This window comes from Miniopterus schreibersii (genome assembly GCF_964146895.1).
Source record: "Miniopterus schreibersii genome assembly, chromosome: 4".
Lineage (NCBI taxonomy): Eukaryota > Metazoa > Chordata > Mammalia > Chiroptera > Miniopteridae > Miniopterus > Miniopterus schreibersii.
In genome coordinates this window covers 53,559,822-53,575,756 of record NC_138105.1, presented here as the reverse complement: position 1 = coordinate 53,575,756, position 15,935 = coordinate 53,559,822, and the positions used below count along the sequence as shown (strand labels likewise).

The 15,935-nt window shown below is 35.5% G+C and overlaps 1 protein-coding gene across 5 annotated transcripts in view; it reads right to left on the bottom strand.

Moving 5' to 3' along the window:
• Window positions 1-581: 581 nt before the first annotated feature.
• PDGFC (platelet derived growth factor C) overlaps window positions 582-15,935 on the bottom strand; it is a 162,511-nt gene continuing 147,157 nt past the window's right edge. For 4 of the 5 annotated variants that reach the window (XM_081134464.1, XM_081134463.1, XM_081134460.1 and 1 more), the window contains 3 exons: window positions 11,683-11,890; window positions 6,611-6,828; window positions 582-748 (listed from right to left, as the gene is read on the bottom strand). In XM_081134464.1, coding sequence (XP_080990590.1) covers window positions 632-748; window positions 6,611-6,828; window positions 11,683-11,890 — 543 coding nt within the window. In that variant the 3' untranslated portion in view covers window positions 582-631. The remainder of the gene's footprint in view (window positions 749-6,610; window positions 6,829-11,682; window positions 11,891-15,935) is intronic. The other variant, XM_081134461.1, reaches the window with a different exon arrangement.

Here is a 15,935-nt window from a genome sequence, read left to right as displayed (position 1 = left end):
TGTCTCCTCCAAACCATGAATGTAGTTCATGTCTTCTAAATGGTAGAAATTTTTATAAGAAATATGGAAAATCCAGTCTTTCTTATCAACATGACACAAGTTTGATTTATAGCAACATAGTTCCTTTTTTTCAAAAACCAAGTTTGTAGACCATAGAACACTCCTGTTTATATATGTGATTATAAGGAAAAAATTCCAGATTTCTGTGATTTTAGGCCCAGAACATGGAGCTTGAGAGTTAATAAGCAAGGCAATAGAATCAGGTGCTCATCTGCACACATTTCTTTCCTGTACTGACATTAACCTAAGTCATATCAAGACAACTGAAATATAGAACACAGCCAGCTGAGTAAGTGCATGGGAACTCTGTAACTAGCTAGTGATCTACAACATTTAATATTTTTTTCCACGCCCGGAGACCTTTTCTCCTGTCATTTGGGCCTCCTCTCAAGAGAGCTGTTGCACAACTCCTAATTCCGGCTGGTGTCTCCTCTTTTAGAACTCAACGTAAATCCTGAAGGATGAAAGGTCCCTGAAGCAAACAACTGAGATTATGGATGGCGATAAGGCATCAGTCCTACGAGAGTCAGCGCTGAGCGCACTGTGGGGACACAGCTGCCTGGCCGATGTGTTATCCTCCTGCGTTCCCTCTGCACACGCAGTCACACTCCTCATGGTGCTCCAGGGCCACGTCAGTCAGAGATTTATGCAAGCCCCTGACACCGATCTTTGGTCTCAACTGAAGGACCTGAAGGAAACAATGTAAACCACCGTTAAAATCAACCAATATCTAGAATTTATGATTTCATAGACAAGTAAAATTTCAGAAAACAAATGTGAGGCCCAACAAAGACCTACAGATTTTAATTTTTTTCTAGTGAAGGCATTAGGAATACAATCTCCCACCCCTAAAAACAAACAAACCCCACATCAAAGATCAATCTTTCATGAAAGAAAGGATATTTCAATACCAACAATTTGGAAGGATGCTGCCTCAGAATCAAGAACAGTCCTAAATTGAAAGACTCACTATGCACCCTTTGTTTTACTCATTTAGCAAGACTAGAGAGAATTTAACCTTTGGAACCACTACTGCACTCTTAAGTTTTCTGTTTGTTAGTTTCTTTCAGTCATTCATTTATTCACACATTTAACAAATATTTATGCTTGAAGCAATACATGCAAGTACTGCGATGCTGTGACAAGAAACATGATCACTCTGCAGCTGAGTTAGCTCAATTATGCCACTCATTAATTTTCTTGGCTATACTTCAAGTCCTCTATAAACTTGATGAGATGGATTAGATGTACTTCATAGACATCAGCCTCCGTCACAGCTAACTTTCTGCAGCTGGGTCCTACTGTGCAGTGTACGGAGGTTTGGCAATAACAATAATGGCTCTACTTAATGAAGTTACTTGCACTTTGGATTGCTGAGATTTTTTATAAAATATATAGCAAAATAGACACTGATGCTGAGCATATTTCCTTTCAACACAACAAAAGGACATAGCTATGGATTCTATAAAAGATTACCTGATATCCTTGAAAAGAACAACCTATTTAATGTGCATTACATTTTATTTCTTATAATAGAAATGATACATTTTTAGAAATTATGTTTGTTTGTATTATAAAGAATCCCTAGAGCACATAATAACATGAAGTTGTGTAGTTTCTTGGCTCTCTGGATTACACAGATAACTTCATAGAGCAACTTCTCAAAGTTCCTGGAAATGTTCATTAATCCTTAAAGGCACAAGTCAAGTCTTATGACTGTTCTTGAAGATTAAAAAAAAAAAAAAAAAAAAGACTGTATACCTCATTTAGAGAATGTGGTCATACCAAAGGTTAATTAGCTAACATTTTTTGAATGCTTATCAGTGCTGGCCACTCTAATAAGGGTTTTACACACTTTAACTCACAAGAATTCTATGAAGTAATTTACAACCATCCCCCTATTTTACACATGAAGGAATAGGAGCTTAGAGAGAATAAGTGACACAGCCAGTATCTGCACTTTGGCCAAATATAAATTATTAGAGCTACAGATAATAATTATATGGAGACTCAGAATGTTCTTAGTCACACATCCTATTTATTTAGTAACTTTCTTTGTAGAAAGATAAACTGCAAGTCTTAAAATAACTATGGGAGTCAACTTTCAAATTAGATTTTCTATTACATTTCATAATGCTAGAAAAAAATTACTAAAATGTATTATTTTAATGTGCTTAGTTAGACAGATAAATGGCAATATTGACATAGCCAGTGTCTTTAATTCCTATCTCCACTTGTATACCTTTTCCCAGGTTGCAGGGGAAAAAATTACTATGAAAGGTACAGGTGAGAGGCTACCATATGCCATCCTGACAGTCGGTGGTGCTAAGCTGCAATCCTCCAGCACTTCCTTCCTCTAGCAGTGCTTATGTCAAGATACATTCACCAGTAAAAAGTCCCTTATCACCCCCCCACCCCCCCCCCCAGTCTTCATGCCCTGATGTTTGTGGAGGTTTACAAAGGAAGAAGAGTCTCTTACTGTTCTAGTGACGTTGATGACCGGGACAAGAAATTCTAACATGATGGTGGGACCACCCTTATTGTTTTCCTTCTTAATTCTGTTTGAAAGTTCTAACTTGAGAAAAGTTGGACTTGGAATATGACCAGCAGGTCCCAGATAGTATGAAAGATGATAATTAGCTTTTCAGGATATAGTTTAGGACACCAGAAGGGAAACCAGGCAGAGAAGCACATCTCACAAAATATTAAGGGAGAGGTTCAAATTATAACTACAAGCTCATGAAAAAATAATCCAGGGAAAAGCTAAAACCAGTGGAAAGCAATAGATTAGATACAGAAGGACCCATCAAGGAATAGAGACACAGGTATCATTGTCCAAAGTATGCAAAGTGCCCTTAAATTTTTGGGTGCCATAGGACCTTGGAGGATGGGACTTATTGCTAGAATAAGTCAACTGACTAGTATATTTTCCCCCAAAACAAACATCTATCCATAAAAATGTAAGACTATACTTTAAGTTATGAAAAATGAAATTAAATATATGGAGATATAAACAAGGTAAAAATCATTAGGCTGATTAAAAATGGGGGAAAAATAAAAAAAACAGGTTTATTGTTAGAGTAGTTTATAGATCTTTCTTCCAGAATGAGAATACCCTTCCTACCTTTGAGGAAAATTCATCAAATCTTTATTGATCATTTGCCGTAATGGAGGAAGAAGGCTAGGCGCAGAGGGAAAAATAAAGAGAGAGAGAAAAGCTAGTGTATACTAAGGGCTTGAAATGTGCCAGACCTTGTGCTAAGTATTTTGCAGATATCACTCCATGAATCCTCATAATAAGAAATGAGGGTTGGAAACTCACTTTACAGGTGAGGAAATCAAGGCACAAGAGATTCAGTAATTTGCTCAAAGTCACATTGCTAACAAACGTCATGTTCAAATTCTGGATGTCTGGCTTTGGTGTCTATGCTCTTAAGCTCTATAGTGTAATGTGATCTTTGTTCTTCTTTAGGCCTCAATTTGGTAGAAACAAATAAGCTATGAAATAGTAAATGCTCTTTAACAGAGAGAAATTTAAAATCCCACACATCCACGAAGAAGGATGGACTAGTTATACTGGGATTGACAGGACACTAAAACATGTTTTTGGAAGAGGTAGTATCGGAGTTTATACATACACAAAGTTCCCATCTTGCTTTTCTGAAAAATCCTAATACAGAGACAGCAAAATTGTTAAGAATATATATATATATGCTAAAATGTCTTCTGAGAGAGCAAAGTTGTTAAAGATATATATAGGCTAAAATGTCTTCCAACAAAAAGTATCTGGTGACTGATACAAGAGCAGTAAGGATCTTATTATTAATATTATTATGCTATAATATTATGTTAAAACATGATAAATAATATTCTTATATTTTATGAGCCTTTTAATTTTCTAAACTTATTTTTGGTACAAGGGTTGAACAAAACTCAGTGAAAATGCTAAAGGAAATTGAAAGAGGGAATATTTCAGTTATATTTGTAGGCACACAGCAAATATTTTCAGCTTAATATTTAGGGAAGATGGTAGAATAGAAATAGATGAAGGAGAGAAAACTTAGAACTTTTCAGCTCTGTCTTTGCTTCTGCCTTCTCCGTGCGGGGGGTTAATCTTCAAAGTGAAAATGAGAAAATGCTCATCAAAAATAATGAAAGCCCAAGACGGGCTTCACTTTCAATACATTAAATCTCTTGATCCAGATTAATGCAATTCAATGACTTAGTGCTTTTAGTAATTTTTAAGTTATGTTTAAAAAATAATTTCATTTATTCAGGAGTAGTATTAGACTAAAAACTTATTTCTAAAATATAAGACCAAGAAATATTCAGGCTTCAGAAATTATGAATTTCGCCAAATAAAAAATCCCTTCCCCCCCCCAGAGTTATTTGATCATTAACAAAAAAATGATCACACAAAAATGAATGATAAAAAATTAAGACATGGGTATTACTGGAGCTATTTGTGAGAAACGTGAAGTAGGTAACTGTGTAACTATATTTCTACACACACACTTTAGAGATGTGGGAAACTTACACTCAATGGTCTTTTAATTACACATGTAAAGCTATATATGTATATATACACATATATAAAGGTATATATGTAATCATTCCCACCCAAAGACTAGAGAGTAATGGCTCAATGTCATTCTGAAAGAATGACAGTGAGGCTACAAGCAGTGTCCACAGTCTTTCCCCACATAAGTTTTACGTGACACTTTAAAACAGATATTACAAATTCTGTGGCAACTTCCTGCATAACCCTAAAACTAATGTCATTTGAAAAGAAATTTACACATATAGGATGGGGGAGAATATGCTTTATATGACGTATCCGACCAAAAGCATAGTTGGGAGCCAGCATCTGATAAGCTGGTTTAAGGCTAATCCAGCTGGTCTGGATTTTACAGCTCTTAAGGTGGTCATGTACTCAAGATCTGTTGGCTAAATCAGGTTCCCAGACACACTTTGTTTAGTAAGGACCTGCTTTAGAGAGTTCAAAATTGAATGACTTTAGGTAGGAAAAGATCATTCAAGTTTAATTCCTATTCTCACTACATCCTTTTGTGTTAGGCCATTCAACTCTACTATCAGCCTGGCCCTAAGATATTTTAAGTTTAACCTGTTTTAAAACTACTATATTAAGGGTTTCTTCTTGATTAGATATCCCAGTTCACGGAGCAGCAATAAGGCTGGCCTCTGGGCATAGCCTGGTTGGAGCTCCTCCAGCCACCAAGCTCATGATTGTCTACTTCCTGACACTGGAGTGGAGACTATCCCCAGCACAAGGCTCTTTAGAAGAATGGAGTGTATTAATGAAATGGAACATGTGTAATGGCAGTAAATTGTCTTATTTTTATTCAAAGGATTCTAGTTTGGGATGTTACCTTCTAAAAATTGCAGCCTAGTAATTGCCATGCAATAACACAGTTTAAGAAAAACCAGGTAATTTGCATATCTTACACTATTTTATTGAAGTTATGTATCCTGATGATGGATACAAGTTAAAGGTAGATCTAGGATGGAAACAAAGTCCATTGTCCTCTGGAATCCAGTGTTTTTTTCCTCCATTGTATCAGCTGCTAAGGCAATATTGTTGAAGGGTAGGACAACCATGTCATATGCAGTACAGTTTAGGACACTGTCCATGTTTAGATTACCTAACAGATATGGGCTTCATTGATGTCTTTATAATCATTCTATTTACTAAGCAGATATTTATTTTTATTATTATTTTATTTAGTAGAAAAAGTAAAACTAATGAAATGAAGCTATATTGAAATTAAGTCAGGAAAGCCGATTTGGGCTTGGGATAAAGTAAACATTTTGTAAAGATCAAAGTTGACTCATCAAGAAGGAATGGCTTAGTGATGTATGAATCCTACATGATGCTCTTGGAGAGAGGGCAGGATAGAATTTGGGATATTCTAGCACCAAATTTGGAGTGTATAAGTTCTAAGGTTCCCAAGGCCCTGAAAAACAGCAATTACTAAGATTTAATGTTAGATTTTTCTTGATTCTATAATGAGATAAAAAAGTGATGCATCCATAACATGCTATTTGGGATAACATGAATAATAGGAAGATGTGTATAACTATGAATGTGTCTTCTTGGGATTTATGAGCTCACATATCTCAAATGGAAAAATAAATATCAAAGATCGTTTTTCTCCAAAATAGACAATAATTTATCTCTAAGATTCTCTTTAAAATATTTCCCTTCAGATTTTGAAAAGTTGAAAAATTTCACCCATATTTTACCCTATAAAAGAACACATTTTGTTTTTTGTATGAGAGACAAAAACTTCATTGACTAGCCATGGTGTACTTACTATCAGAGGATAAGCTTTCAATAACCTTAATGTCTGGGGTTTTTAAGTTAAAAGTCCTAATTTTAAAAATGAGAACATACAGTGTGTGTGTGTGTGTGTGTGTGTTAAGAATGCTACATATTTCTGAACAAAAATTCATTTCAGATACATTGTTTTGTTATTTTTAAAGGAACACAACACCCAAAGGAACCCAAAAAGAAAAATGATATACCTACCTCATGATATTTTTTAGTAACTTTGCTTGGGACGCATTGACACTCATTGCAATTGTGGAGACAACAGGCACAATTTCCACCACAGCGTTTAACCAGGAGACAACCTGGCCAGAAAATAGCATCGGTTCTCTTTAGTTCTTCCCTTATGGACACCGAGAAGTTACGAGGTGTGCAGCTGTACAACCTTACCTCCTCTTTTAGAAGGTTCAGATCCATCACTGCACGGCATAAAAGAAAGAGAAAAAATAGATGTTAAAGCTTTGAGCTTGAATGTATTTCATGAAACTCTTTTCACAGAGAAATCAAACGATTTCATGAACAATAATCCTGACAATGTCCCTCCTTATTTTAGCTAAGTTTTGCAGCTATGCAGCTTGCAAGTTGGACTTTCTATTTTATAGTAAACAAAGCTTCATTATGACTTAGTGGCCAATAAAGAGATGTCATTGTGCAATAGTAAGAAGAGAGCCAACCAAACAGTTGAGAGCTATAAATAGGAAACTGCAGAGGAAAAAGAGGGCTACACCTTTTAACCTTAGTGGAAAAGTAAACAAGGAGACTATTGGGAAGAAGAATAGAATGTAAAGCAATGGATACTTTAGTAAAAACAAATGCAGTTTTAAAAAGGATTACAAGCTCGTGCAATTAATGAAGAACAGCTTACAGAAGCTTGTAGACAGAACTTCCTATAATCTTTCAGCAATAAGAATCATAAAATGTAAAAAGAAAATGAAATTTTGAAGACAGCTGAGTGCACCATTTTAAAGGGGCAGAGGTTATGGAAAGCACTGTTTCTGGTGCGTTGAGAACTTCTGGTCTTTGAAATTTAATTTAACTCAGATTTCTATTCTTCTCTTTTTAAAAGAGTGGAAGAAATGTCTAATTTATAACCATTGTCTCCATTCTCTTAACAAGTTGGTTAAACATGTTGTGTTTTATTCTTTAAAAGAACACCTATTTGTCAAGACCAAACAAAATATCCTTTCATCAGAATGTTGCAGTAAATTATCAAAGAACCATTGTTTTTAACTACAAAATCATACTGCCTCAGTTAAATTATACCAAATAACATGTAATGTTTAATATGAATTTATATATAACATATATAGTAGTTAATTATTATTAGGATAAACATCTCTAATATTATTTTAATTTCTGCTTTATAGCTATGCTTTTTTTCTCCCTTAGAAATATTCAAATAAAAATTAGTCCAATAAAACTGAAGAGTTTTGGATAACATATAATTGATCAGAGTTTTTTTTACCTTCAAAAAATTAAGGGTTTGCCCAGCGGGCATGGCTCAGCCATTGAGCATTGACCCATTAACCAGGAGATCATGGTTCAAATCCAGGTCAGGGCACATTCCCAGATTCCGGGCTCGGTCCTCAGTCGGGGGCGTGCAGGAGGCAGCCAATCAATGATTCTCTCTCACCATTGATGTTTCTATTTCTCTCTCCCTCTCCCTTCCTCTCTCTGAAATTAATAAAAACATTTAAAAAGTAAAAAAAAATAAGGGTTTATCAAAATTTAGGAAAATTATCTATAATATAATAAATCTAGTTAAGTACCTTTTGCTAATATTGGAAACATTATAAACAAGAATTGAGAGAAAAGAAAAAACATATTATCTGTTTAAAGATTGCTTCAAATAATAATCATCACTATGTAATCTAGTTTTAAAAACTAAGTGCCAATATTTTAAAATAATTTTAAAATGACAAGGTAATTACAAATCAAATGCTTATTTTCTTGGCTATGTTACATTGTATATGTGATCAAGCGTTTCTAAAATGTCAAAGGGAGCTAATGTATTTTCAAGAAATGTATTACATATGTATATGTAATGCATATGTAATCATATGCATATGTTATCATAAATTATGAACACATATGAACCATATATATGTTTGACTAAAACCTTGGTCAGGTTTAGGAAAACACTAAGGAATGTTCATTCAATAGGTTCATTTCAACATGTTAGTCAGTTAAAAATTATTTTTTCCAACTCAATAGAAAAATCACTGTATTTGAGTATTAAAAGATTTTCTTTTCATCTGAAAAATGATCCCTTGAAAGTAAAGCTTTTGATTATTTAAGGGGAAATTAATTCATTCGTTTGAGTGCTATAAAAGACCAATTTATCTCTAATAAAATTAATGAGATTATCAGGTTAGATGATGTCACATATTTTACCTGATTTCATTTTGATGAACTAATAGTATATGTACATACCACTCTTGATTGTTAAAGCTATATATGAGTTTTATTTGACTCTTTTCTCTAGAAGTTACTATCTGGGTAAGAAAGGAAGAAAACTTAAAACATGCACACACATACAAAAGCCAGTTGCCAAAATTTGCAACGCTTATTTAAGATTTATACTTCTTTAGAATGTGAATGAAGCTCTTAGCTTTGAAAGGATATTTATCTACCTCAAATAGTTTTAAACACACTATTTCGTGAAACTAGAAAATGAGACTGTATATGTTCACTTTAAAATGTTTACTTAACCACAATAAAAGGTTAGATAGATTTCCCAAGTGAACTAAGTTATGATACCTGCTACAATGTGAAAATTTAAACACACTTTCAACTTAGCTTCCACTCATTTATCATGTTTGACACAAAAGTCCAAAGCCCCTTTTAAGTACTAGTTAAGCCTGACTTAGAAAATATGCATTTTTTCTTTTTCTTTCTGTAGTAGCATGGTATGAATGAAAACCTTGAACCAGAGGAAGGGAAAATAATGAAACAGAAAAACATTAGTGCTGTCTACTCTGGGCTAAAAATACAATAAGGGCTTTAAATTGGTAATCTTATGTGAAAGTTATGCTTCCTATTTCTAAGGCTTCAAACCCATCTAAGTTTCATTAAAATAAGTACTGTGATAAATTGGGATCACAAATACTCTAAACATTGTGCAGAATTTCTAGGCAATAATAATAATAGAAAATAATCTATTGAAAAATATCGTGCCCCAACACATACTTACTTTTTAAACTATAATATTAAGGAAGTAATCCTCTGCAAAAGATTTGTAAAGTAAAATGCAACATTCCTTATTTCCTTTTCAAAACTACCTCCTAAGACAACCCATGCATTAATTTGTCTTTCTAAAAGATGAAGATTTTGAGTATGACACCAATGAAAGTTATTTCTAATGCAAATTTTCTTCTTTAGATTCATCAATATTGCAAGTTTTACTAAAAAAGGTAATACTAACTGGAAAAAAAACATGCTCACATTTTACTTTGTCAGTTGTTCATTCTTTTGAGATAGCCCAAGAATATTCTATTCCTGTAATGCAATCTGAGGGTGGTCTTTCTAAGATGAATGTGGTAACACTGTGATATGTTTATTCTGTGGGAAATCTATTTCGATGTCTAATTAGAAGCTTTTAAACGTTTTACTCTTCATTCCTTTGTAGAAAGACTCTTGGGAGGGAAGTTGGTTTTGTCTATATAGATGTTATCCCACACCTGCATTTTAGTTTATGTAAAGTTCCAAAAATATACACTGCTTTTCTCACACTTACTGTATGCTTAAAAAGTTAATACTTTTGGCAAACGGCAAAGGGCTTCAATTTGGAAAGTGCTAAATGAATATTTGAAAGATCTGGTTCTGCGCTGGATGCTTTTCAATATACGCTAGCCTCTGGCCAAGCCATTGATCACCCCGCGCAGAGGCACAGGCCTAAAGGCATATATGACTTACAAGGGAGATTTTCACGCTAGGATCCTGAGATCGGCCCTCCAAAAACTAGCTCTGAGCTCAGAACCTGGTCTGCATCCTCTGCTGTTCACAGATCGACACGATAATCTACTTCAAATTTGCGAACAAAGGCTCTATTCACGGGTGTCTGAGCCAGCCTTGCAGATCTTCCCGCTCCTGTCGGAGGTGGGAGGGAAGGGAAGTATTGTTCGTCACGTATGCATCAAGTTATTCATCAAGATCCAATCTTATAAATATGTAAGAGCTTTCAGCGTCTGGACAAGCTGCGGCCGCCCCTGGACGCGAACGCGGCCTTCACGGGGCGCTGAAGGCAGCAGCCGGCTGCGGAGCGGAGCGGGCGGGCAGGCCCCAGCAGGCCGCCCAGATGAAAGCTCCGGCCCGGAGGCAGGAAGCGGGCTCCTCTCCGACAAGGTTTCCAACAAGTCTGCTGCCATCTGCCCCTGTGAGTCACTCCCATCAACCAACGTTGCTCCTTCTACGTGCATTTTCCAGTCATTCCATTCTCCAAAGTGACGCTGGGTAGACTGCAATGTTTCTGGCAGACGGCAACAGACTTGTGGTTTTTTTTAAGTGTGTTATAATTATTCAGTTATTTCTATTACATTCTAATGTGACTAGGAAATTAGCTAACCTTAGAGTAAAGTTAATTCACATTGCTTTCGATTTCTTGTGAGAATTGAGTTGAACGATCAACACGTTCACTCTTGAAGGGAGCTGCGCTCTTATGGTCAAAAGTGATCATGTCACAAGCAAATTTAGAAAGAGAAACATCATCACGGTGTGGGTTCCTACTTTCTAGGCATTCTGTCTTGGAGATCACTAGTTCTGTTTTATGGTGAGCCATTGTTATTTTTCATATTATTTAGAAAAGTTTCTAAGCTTTGGAAATAGAAATTGATACAACCCTGACCCGAGGGGACATGGTGTGTAATGAATTTGATAGAGCTTCCCCTTTTCTAGCTCCAAACGAGGTTTCTTAGCAGCTATGTTAACCTCTTCTGAATCTCTAAATCAATACACCCCAAATATTAGGTTTGAATAAGCAAAGATTCTTGTAAAATGTAATAGGAGACCATAAAAATGATATTTTTGAATTAAAAAAATGATAAGAATTTTCAGTGAAAGTATCCCTCTCCCAAATTCGCTGAGTTATAATGAAGGGCCTTCTTTTGTACGTATTCTTATTTAGTGTGTGAATAAGCTCAACTGTAACTAAAATGGATTATTTAAATATATCACTGAAGAATTCTAAACTCTACTCATTAGAAGCTGTCAGAAGAATCTGAAACATTAGCAGTTTAGAAAATTAGATGAGATTCTAATCTGAAGAGAGAGCTTACCTCCGGATTTTCTTCCAAAAACAAAAGCCTTGCCAAGAAGTTGCCAACCTGGCCTATACAGATCTTCTAAGTCCAGCTGCCATCTATCTGGTTCAAGATACCGAATTAGATCTTCCAAGGTACTAAAGGCAGCGACAGCGTTATTAAGCTGGTCCAGTGGCAAAGCTGAAGGGGGCAGCACTGAAGGACTCACAGCTTCTGTGAATTGCTGAAAGTAAAAAGAACTCTATGTTAACTGCTTTAAAAACAACAATGTATTCCTTCTGGACTTATACAAGAAGTTAGGTAGACTAAGGCTGTAAACACATGGGAAGTCAGATCCTTTTCAATTCCAATTAGTAGCAGTTATTTTGCAAGACTTCATGTAGATGAACTCTGATAGATCTTCTGTGTCGTCGACGAGAAAGGCATTCATTTCATTACCACAAATTGAAGTGGATGTGGCTACCTAGTCCTTAAATAAAAACTAAAACGTCTTCATGGTTCAATTACAGACTTACAATGGAAACTATAATGCAATTTACCAAATTTTTGTTTGCTTTTCACTTTTCATTTTCCTTAATTTAGAAAATCACTATGTAGTGAAGCAAGTGTGTGTCAGGTGAATTAAAAATTTAATATAAAATAATTAACTCCTAAAGAATCACAACGGAATGTAGGTGAAAAGCCTTCACCACTGGAGAACTTGTTAATCAAGATAGAAAACACCCAAACTATAAAATATAACTTTGATAAATTTGCCTAAAATTCTTTTTAATGAAAAGGCTTAAAAGACAGATACTGGGAGAACACCTTGGCAAACTGTATAACTTTCACAGGATTAGTATCCAGAGTATACAAAAAAGGACAAATACTGTAACTAAATAAAAAATGGGCAAATTATAGACAAGAAGCCTGAATAGCGAACAGACATAAAAACATGCTAATTCGTTAGTTATCAGAGAAAAGCAAAACAAAATGAGATACTATTTCACATTCATTAGATTTGCAAGCATTTGAAAGGAAGGATTCCCAAGGATGTAGGTAAACTGCAATTTCTCCACTCTGCCCACAGAGGTGAGTGTAAATTGCTTCCGTTTACATAAGATTCTAGAGTTGAAGATTTATATGTTCCAAACCCTTGTAATTCACTTTTAAGGTTTATATCCTTTTATCTGTGCACATGAAAATATGTGCCATGATATTCATCATGGTGTTGTTTAAAACAGAGAAAAACTGAAAACCTAAATGCCCATATGTAAAGCAATGGATTAAAAGACATCATTTTAAATAGCAAGCAACAAAATAAGACAATAATTTCAATACATCTTCGATAAGGACCCCCCTCTCCCAATTCTTAACGCGTACGAAAGGTAGGAAGTGGTGGATCAGAACTGAAATCAAAATAGGCTAAATAAATAAATGAACAAATGCTCAACTTAGTTCTTTATTATTTTTTAACTTAATATTTTCTGGAGGAGGGGAGAAGAGTGTGGAATAAAGTATTTATGTTGATTGATGTTCATTATAGTAGTATTAGTAATGATAACAAAAAAGTTGAAAAAATTCTAAATTTATAATAGTTGGAATAGTTAGTTACACTACTCTGGAACCAAAATAGTGAACAGCCATTAAAAATGAGGTCCTCTGGGAATTTTTATTAACAAAAGAAATGCCTACTATGTAGTAAATGACAAAAATAACAAGCTGTACAAAAATAGTGTTAATGTACCATAATGTCAACATACATAAATTGAAACAAAACGGAAAAAATCAACAATACCCAAAATGCCAAGTGTTCATCTATGATTTAAATGAGAATGGGTGATTTTAATTTTCTTTCATGTACATATCCATATTTTTAACATTTTCTATAATAAATATGGATTCCTTTTGGAGATCAGGTAAAAATAATAACATTTGTCATAATAAAAACAACAAAAAACTTCCAAGTCAGCTCTTCCTTTTCATCCTCATTAGATCCTGGGCTACACAGGGAAAGCCACGTACTGTATACAGCGTCCTCTAGCCCTGCCTCCTGCCGCTCATCTCTCCTTACTCCTTCTAGTCTACGCTGCATGACCCTGGCTTAATCTGCCTCAAATAACTTATCACTGATCACGTGATGAAGCTGGACAAACGCCTCGGCTGATTTCTCATCTGGAGGATGGGATCCAAATTCCTTACCCTGTACCCAGATCCTCACAGCCTGACCCCTGCTGACCCTTCCCATCGAATCCTCCAGTCATCAGCGTGGCGCACATTTCGTCCCAATCAATCTAGACTCTTCACTAACTGCTGCGCGTGTCTGATTCCCCCAGACCTTGTGCTTCCACCCACGCTAAAGGCGGCTCCCCTTCTCCCTCCTGCGATCCGGATAATAAATCTTCACCACTTCTAATGGCCTTCCCTGAAACCCAATTCATCCATGAAGAGGTCCTCAATAACAGGGCCTTCATTGTCCCATATATCTCAATTGTACCAGTTTGAAAAAGATTCCCTCTCCAGGCTGTCCTGTGGGACTTGAAAAGCAGAAGCTGCTCCTTAGAAAAAGGACAATCGTTCTCTGGGGCAAGCACCGCTCCTGCGGGGGCTCACAGCTTTGTGGGTATCGAGTCCCATGTGCACACAAACGGTAGAAGGGTGGACTGTCATAAAGAATAACTGGCAGAAATGGATGTGGCAACTGTGGGTCAACAATGATTTTGTTCTTATTTTAAAGACTGAATTTCAATAATGTCCAGATTCTGACTAAAATATTACTACTAAGATGTTTCCCATTATTCTACCTAACTTTTGAGAGCAGGAACCAAATTTAATACATTCCTATTTACTCCTGGTATTTTCAAGTTTGTCCAAGAAATTCAAAATTGCTTTAACAGAGAGTACAATTATGATTGGTAACTATATTATACGCATAAATAAACAATTATCTAATAGAAACTTCCATTGTTAACCAATTTGGTTGATATTGATTCAATTTATAAGGTAAAAAGGTTAAAGCGAAAGTTTTGCAAATTTTTAAAAATAAGCCAATATGTACATATATTTATGTAAAGTAAATTAAAGATCACTAATACTCAAAGAATAACTGAGCATTACTCATGACTATGACAGTAAAACAAATTAAATGTGTCACAGTCTGTACACAGAGAATAAATGTATAGAAAACTAATACAGAAAGTATATATTACTCATTAAAGTGTCGAAGTGCACAGTTAAGCATAATATAAAATTGTTCCTTAAGCTATTTTCAATCAGACCATAATCCAAGAATGAGTTGGCTCATTTTGCTTTCCACGTCTGTTGGAGGCTCTGCATAGAGCATTCCTTTTGAAGCAATAGAAAGTCCCCACTGAAATCAATATTGCTGAGATAAAGGTTAAAATACTTATACAAAAGAAACCAAAACAATAGAAGCCTATGAAATATGCACACCTTGGGTTCAGTGAAGTATCAGAATAGCAATCCCCTCACATGACAAAAGAAGGGAGGAAACAAGTTGGCACAAGCTACTGCATTCATATATTGGTTGATGTTATAAACCTGCAAGCTTTTGAATATTTAAATTAAAGTAAGATACATTTCAAAAATAAACACCCACACACAGCAGTTCGCACCCACCACCCCCCAAAAAAACAGGAGGGGAAAATCAACTCACTTCCCCTAGATTCAAAGAATTAACCCCAAGACAGAACAGCGGAAGCAGTGCTTTTTTTAGGGGCCTTCTCATGACTGTCACCCCACCCACTGTTTCAAGGAACAACCAAGTCCTTCACTTTCGAAGTTCTGCTTTTCTAAGTTGTCTACAGGGATTTTCAGAGAAAAAGACAAGCAATGGAAAAAAGCAGTTAGAGGCAAAAAAGTCCTCTTTTTTTTAAGTTTTCATTTTTCCTCTAAGCGAAACCTTCTCTTTTCAGTACAGGCTCATAGGCTTTTCTCTCTTATTTAGTGTCTAGAAAATTCTAGCAATGCTTGTAGATTGGGCCAAATGTCTAGAATTGAATTGGATTTTCACATTCCCCATTCCTTATCTCTTTTTGTCAGCCTGAAAATAGATATTTATTACTAAGTTATGATTTGCCTAGGACTGTTTTGTGGGTGACAACGGTCAGTAATGAGAAGCAGAGTTTCTAGATGTTCTATAATGCAAACAACTAAATCAACACCCCCACTTTAGGCAGTGATGAACGGGGTGGGTCACTTAGTTCTAGGCGACATAGACCCTTTCAGGTATATTACTTGGGAAGGATAGATGGCGAGAGAGCAGAAAA